Source organism: Pteropus alecto, unplaced genomic scaffold (genome assembly GCF_000325575.1).
Source record: "Pteropus alecto unplaced genomic scaffold, ASM32557v1 scaffold41, whole genome shotgun sequence".
NCBI classification, from domain to species: domain Eukaryota; kingdom Metazoa; phylum Chordata; class Mammalia; order Chiroptera; family Pteropodidae; genus Pteropus; species Pteropus alecto.
Genome location: NW_006430464.1, coordinates 91,419 through 98,704, shown reverse-complemented (window position 1 = coordinate 98,704; position 7,286 = coordinate 91,419). Strand labels below are relative to the sequence as shown.

Here is a 7,286-nt window from a genome sequence, read left to right as displayed (position 1 = left end):
TCACCAAATCGGTGGGAACGTGTCAAAGGTGCGAACACAGGCAGGAGCTCGGGAAGGGAGCGAGGAGGCCGCAGCCTTCGTCGTGTTTGCAGCCTCGCCCCGAGCGACAGAGTTCTGTGGGGAAACAAGTTTATTTCTGGGGAATCCTCAAAGTTAATTTTTCGTTTCCCCAACTTCACCATTCCGTCTTTTAACGTAAAATTTACCCTTTCGCCCTCAGAGGTGCTGCGTTTCCAGCAGAGACCATGACAGAGTATTGTGATCACAACACTGTTCTTTGGTCCCTGTGACATCTTTGTTCCCTGACTTGAGGAGCGTGGGGCGGGCTGTCTCAGACAGGCTCTGTCCCCCTGGGCTCTCCTTCTGGACTGGGTTCTGTGCGATTCTTAGTGCTCAGTCCTTACAGAGTGGAGCTGAGGCCTTGCGGTCCTGCCTCCTGGATCCACCCTGGTCCCATTGATGTTTCCTGTGGTTGGAAGGCGCGATGTGAAGAGGGGACGCGCTGTCTGTCTGTCATTCCGTCTGGCGTCCCCGGAACTGCGTGGGGCTCTCTCCTGCCCTGTCTGCCGGTTCCGGTCCCTCTGCCATTGCTTCTGTTCTGCTTTTGTTACACACTTCAGAGGTGTGTGTCACAGGGAGGTGGGTAGGGCCTTCTGTACCAGTTTCTCGGTTCATCTCTAGAGACAGTGGACAGAGGGAGCGTCCCCTAGGTCCCCAGTCCTACATGGGGAGTGCATTTCAGTGTTCCAGGCTTGTAGCGCGGTGTCTGTGGTGGCACGCACGGTCCCCTCTCGATCCTGCGGGGTCTGACCCCATTCCTTGTACTTTTCTCTCTCTGCACGACGCTGCCTCGTTTGGGATATAGACTCTTCCAGATTTCACGGTCTCTGTAGTTTGCATGGTTTCCCTTGAACCTTGCCCGTGAATGACACATTCCTGGGGCCTGATAGTTCACTGTGTTCTTTCACTGGTGTCAACCACCTTTAGGAGATGGACACCCCCAGGTGGACTCGCCTATGGAAATCTTGATGGAGATACTTTGACTCATAGGTTGCAACATTCTGTTTGGCACAGATGCAGCACTGGAAGCTGCCCGGTAGACTGGGCAGCATGGCCCAGCATAGAAAGTGTCTCGGCAGCCAGACCGATAAGTGTTTTCAGTTTCCTTTTTCCGTTTTGATTAGTGTCAGTAAGCATCTCTCCAGGACATTGTGATCATGTGGATCACGTGCGCACATGCGCTAAACGGTAGAATTTCTCCTCCGAGAACATTGTCCAAGGTCGCAGCTTTCTACCCTTAAGGCTACCGACTAAACTGTCATTCATGCCACAGTTCTCACACCTCGTGTGTGCCGTTGTGCACGCTGCCTCAGCAGGTACAACTTGAAGCATCTTGTCGAGGGAGCTTGTAAAGTTGAATGGTGCCTCAGAGAAGTCACTGTATTTGTTTTTGTTCAAGCTGCTGCTACTTTTATCTTGCACATTCTCTTGCATTATATGAACTTGGTTTTTATTTAGTCATCACTTTCACATTTTTGATGATACTCTGTTTTGTAATTGCTATGTGTGGGAGGATGGAATTGTGGAATGGACATTGATATAAGTATTTCCTCCTTTAGTGTGGTGAGTTTGGCTCACCAGTTGTTTCTCTAAATCCTAAAATTGTTTTAGAATATTTTAAAAAAATAGTCTTTCTGCTTTTTCACCTGATTTAGTACGTCATATTAAGTTACTCTTATCAGTTGGATTTATTGTAAGTTTGAAATTGGTAATTTCTAATATCTTGGTAATACATATATTTTTATGTCTCTTAATTCTAGAAATAGCATTGTTGACTCGTCATAGTTTGTTATATAAGATATTGCTTTTTCTGTAGTGTTTTCATTTTTCTATCCACAATTATATTGAGTGGTGGGTAAGTTTCCCACAAATGTAATTGCTGGATCTGTCTGTTCTCACTCCTAGAACAGAGAACCCAAGTGGGTGGCGTATTAACAACAGAAAAGTATTTCTCCCTGTTCTGGAGACCGGAAGTCTGAGATTGGGCCCAACATGGTCAAGTTGGGAGGAAGACCCTCTTCCCCATTGCAGGTGGCTGACTTCTTGTCCTCTCATAGGGCAGAAGGAATGTTGGTCTCTGGTCTCTCTGGAGGGCACTGATGCTCCTCCCACAGGCTCACTGTTGTCATTTGGAGGATTTCAGCATCGGAATTCTAGAGGGACACATTTAGTCTATAACAGATTTTCAAGGAGTTGCCCTACTGGATTCCATAGTGGCTACGGCATTTTTCTTTCCTGGCAGCAGTCCCAGTTTTTAAAATCTAACACCCATCATTTCCTGCTTTTTTGGTAGTAGCCATCGTGTGCTCACTTTGGCTGCCCATGTACTAAAATTGATACTAGCCCTCGTAATGGGTGCGAGGTGATACCTCATCATGCTTGAGATGTGCATTCCCTGATTAGTGATACTGGTCATCTCTTCATGTGTTTGTACATCATCGCTAGAGAAATGTTCGTTCACATTCTTTGCCCAATATTTAATCAGGACGTGTGGGGTTGTTCGTGTTGAGGTCTGGAAGTTTATGTTACTGTGATTTATCATAAATATGTGGTATATGTGTTGTCCAGTTTTATACTGCCCGGTATATTGCTTATTCTCTAGGTAATGTCATTTTGGATTATTTGCCATTACATATATTGTCTCTAGCATTTATGTCCAGTGTGTATGTAAAAATAGATATGCGACATTTTTACTCAGTTATGAGATAGCGGTATGGTTACTGTTAATTGTTACGTGATTTGGAATCGTGGGAAATACCTTTTCCTTGAAAGCTAACATAAATTGTGACAGTGTGTTTTATCATAGGGTGTTTGAAATCAGGCTATCCTGATACTAATTTGAATTGCATGTGACCACTATTTCATTGGTCAGTAATCCATTTCATTATTATTTTGGAAGTTTGAGGATCCTGCTTTGGGACTTGCATAAATGTATTCAGTAAAACTTTACTTTTGGTGTAATGTTAGTATTCAACATGAAACATTTAGCAGTTAATACTATAATTATAATTTTTTATATCTTATAGATACCTGTTCTTCATATATGATCGAGAAATTAAAACCAACAGAAATCATTAATGCAGGCGGAATATTCCAAACAGAGTTGTTTGGACACTGTGAAAGCCATGTAATCAAAGATTTTTACATGAGGAATATTCGGGAAGATAGGCATGACTTTGCATGTCAGCAGAGAAATGATGAAAAGAATCACAAAGGAATACCTGTAACTTATGAAGAACATCTCACTGATAAAAGAGGTCAACACGATAGAGAGCATGGCGGACACAAGCCTGTCGAAAACAAAGTTGGACTAAGGTTTCACTCACATCTGGCAGATACGGACATATTTCAGACTGAAGGGAAGATTGATGAATATGTCTCAACGAAGAAGTCTTTCAACAATACTTCCTCCGTTTCTCCACTTCAAAGAGTTTTTTGTAGTGTCCAAGCCAACGTTTGTACCATATATGGGATTGATTCTAGACATCCTTCAATACTGACAAAAGACCTAAAAGCATGCAGGGAAGATTCATACAAATGTAACGAGCATGGCAAAGACTTTTGTGTGTGTGCGAGGCAAACTAGCCATCAGATAATTCATATTGAAGAGAAACCTTACAAATGTAATGAGTGTGGCAAAGCCTTTAGGGTGCGTTCAAGCCTTAATTACCATCAGTCAGTCCATACTGGAAAGAGACCTTACAAATGTAGTGATTGTGGGAAAGCCTTTAGGGGGTCTTCTAGCCTCACTTACCATCAGGTAATGCACAGTGGAGAAAAACCTTACAAATGTAATGAGTGTGGCAAGGCTTTCCGCAAAAAATCACACCTTGCTAGCCATATGAGCATTCATACAGGAGAGAAACCTTACAAATGTAATGAGTGTGGCAAAGCCTTTAGAGTGTCTTCTAGCCTTACTTACCATCAGTCGATTCATACTGGAAGTACGCCTTACAGATTTAGTGAATGTGACAAAGCCATTATTGTACATAGAATCCTAAATTACCATCAGGCAATTCATTGTGAAGACAAACCTTACAAATGTAATGAGTGTGACAAGGTTTTCAGTAACAAATATAACCATGCTCGTCATCAAAGTATTCATACTGGCGAAAGACCTTACAAATGTAATGTATGTGGCAAGGATTTTCGTAATAGATTATACCTTTCAAGTCATCAGAGAATCCATACTGGAGAGAAACCTTACAAATGTAATGAGTGTGGCAAGGTTTTTCGTAACAAATCACACCTTTCAAGTCATCAGAGAATCCATACTGGAGAGAAACCTTACAAATGCAGTGAGTGTGGCAAGGTTTTCAGTAACAAATCCAACTATGCACGTCATCGAAGCCTTCATACTGGTGAAAGACGTTACAAATGTAATGAATGTGACAAGGTCTTTATTCAGACATCGCACCTTGCATATCATCAGAGAATTCACACAGGAGACAAACCATACAAATGTAATGAGTGTGGCATGGTCTTTACTATGCGTTCTTCACTAATTAGCCATCAGTTAATTCATACTGGAGAAAAGCCTTACAAATGTAATGTGTGTGGCAAGGTTTTCTGTAAGAAACCATACCTTGCAAGTCATCAGAGAATCCATACTGGAGAGAAACCTTACAAATGCACTGTGTGTGGAAAAGCCTTTACTATGCGTTCACGCCTTACTAGACATCAAGTAATTCATAGCGGAGAGAAACCTTACAAATGTAATGAGTGTGGAAAGGTCTTTAGTCAGAAGTCATACCTTGCATGTCATCAGAGAATTCATACGGGAGACAAACCATACAAATGTAATGAGTGTGGAAAGGTCTTTAGTGCTCGTTTTACCCTCAATAGCCATCAGTTAATTCATACTGGAGAGAAACCTTACATATGTAATGTGTGTGGCAAGGTCTTCCGTAATAAATCATACCTTGCAAGTCATCAGAGAATCCATACTGGAGAGAAACCTTACAAATGTAATGAGTGTGGCAAGATGTTTAGTCAGAAATTAACGCTTTCTCAGCATCAGAGTATACATACTGGAGAGAAACCTTACAAATGTAACCAGTGTGGAAAAGCCTTTATCGTGCGTTCACGCCTAACTCGGCATCAGATAACTCATACTGGATAGAATACTTAGAAATGCAACGTGTAGCAGGGTTTTCCATTACAAATCAGCTTGCAAGTCATCAGAGAACCTATACAAGGGAAAGAACCCTTACAAATGTAATGTGTGGCAAGATTTTTCATAATCACATCTTGCATGTCATTTTAAAGTCTATACTGGCGAGAAACCCTTTAGTGTAAGTTCAAGCCTAAGTTATATTCAGAAATGTACTGGATGTGGCAGGATTTTTAGGTACTATTTTAACCTCAGGATTCACCAAAGAATTTATACTTGCAAATACCCTGAATATGGAAAATTTTAAAATTTGAACTCTTTACTAGCTATAAGAATATACTTTTTTTTTTCTTTTTTTGTGAGAAACTAAAATGCGGCGGTGTTTTCACCCAAGGTCCACAATTGGAAAAAAAACTGGTGCAATTTCTTAAAACTGAAACGTGTGGCAAAGCCATTAGAGTTTAAGTATTATGTGAGAATCCAGACTCCATAGTGAAGAGGAGTTATGTAAATGTATGTGGCAAAACATGTATCCAGGCTTCACAACTGACATCAGAATTTTTGTCTTTGAGAAAGCATGCAAAAAATGTTAATTCTTTTACTCAAAGATCAAAACTTAGACATCAGAAGATATGTCTTGGAGAGTAACCTTACAAATAGTGACTGTCAAGGCTTTCCATCAACTGCCTACACCTTCAGAATGACAATTCAGTGAGGGCAGAAACTATACTAGTATAGTGAACATGGAAATACTTCTAAGCAACAGTGTGTCCTCAGGATTCACCCAAGGATTTACACAAATGTAATGAGCTTAGAAAAAATTTTAACCAGTTCTCATAACCACACAGTCGAGAGTCCATACTGGGAATACCTGTATCTCCAGTTCTCTGAGATTAACCTATAATATTACATACTGCAGAAAATTACAAGTCAAAAGTATGTTAAAACTCAGGAGATGCCATATATCGAAGGAACAAACAGGTCATTGTTTTTAATGTTTTATAGTATTTTGTTATTTGAGTTTTCTTGAAAAGACTACTTGACTGTCAGTTTTAACCTGAAGTCTAAAGTCCGTTGAACTTAAGCCTTTCTTACAGGTCTTTTGTACAGATCTCTGGGAAGCAATAGGATGAAAGGGCCTACTTCATTGGGCATGGTTCATTCATATCCCTGTCCTCTGGAAAAACAAAAATAATATCAAATTCATTAATGCATCAGGGAAGACTGTAATGGAAAGCTATTCTAAGTCTTCATACTGAATTATGCACATGATGCTCATCTCTCGACAGGCCATAGTCATAGGAAAGAAGGCTCTACCAACTGACCACGAAACAGCAGGTCCGGACATAAAGGGCCTGGGCTTGTGGTGGGAGGGGAGTGATTAGGTGACTAGGGGGTGATTCTATGGTAGAAATAATGCAGAAAAAATAGAGTTGACTTTCTCTATTGAATGGTGGTAATTGTTGCATATTAAAAATTAATGGAAATTTTGTCTGATTCTTGGAAATCGTAGAGAGAGCAGGTACCTGAGAGGGGAGCTTCATCCAAAGAATCAATAGTTTTTGCTTGTGTATGGTTAACACTGGCATTATCTTTTGCCAGTTTTATTGGGAATGTATCTGAGGGTTCATGTTTTATTGAATAAAATTTAACTTTTTAAAAGAGTGAATCATGTTCCTTGTACCAACAGTCATTTCCTACCTTTATAAGGTACTTTTATGACATAAATGAGCAATGCACCATTGGGCTGCCAAGGTCATAGAAATCTATAACAATTTCCATCCGTTATGGGGTCAAAGAACAACGAATTTGGTGGTTATATAGTCAGTGTGTCCCTGGGTTATTTTCTCCACACTGCCACGTGACATTTATGAGACTATCATCAATATAGCAGTGCGATTTTATGACTGACCTCCCAAAACTGCCTGACTTTCATGTATATACACCATATGGTTAACTTAATGTCTTTTTTTTTGTACAGAAATACAACCCATGACTCTGTCCTTATTTACATGAAAAACAAACGTAATATGGAACAATTAGGAAATCGAAATTTAAGGAAGTAAGGATGAAAAAATCTGATTTTGATCTTGGAGCACTCAGTGAAATAATT

General features: G+C 40.4%; 1 protein-coding gene across 8 annotated transcripts in view; it reads left to right on the top strand.

The window, feature by feature from the left end:
* Positions 1-6,842, top strand: part of LOC102888459 (zinc finger protein 665-like) — a 58,316-nt gene extending 51,474 nt beyond the window's left edge. For 5 of the 8 annotated variants that reach the window (XM_025047949.1, XM_025047945.1, XM_025047944.1 and 2 more), the window contains one exon: positions 3,087-6,842. In XM_025047949.1, coding sequence (XP_024903717.1) covers positions 3,087-5,182 — 2,096 coding nt within the window. In that variant the 3' untranslated portion in view covers positions 5,183-6,842. Of the gene's footprint in view, positions 1-6; positions 41-1,833; positions 2,092-3,086 lie in introns of those variants that run through there. The other 3 variants (XM_025047963.1, XM_025047954.1, XM_025047972.1) reach the window with 3 other exon arrangements.
* Positions 6,843-7,286: the final 444 nt, after the last annotated feature.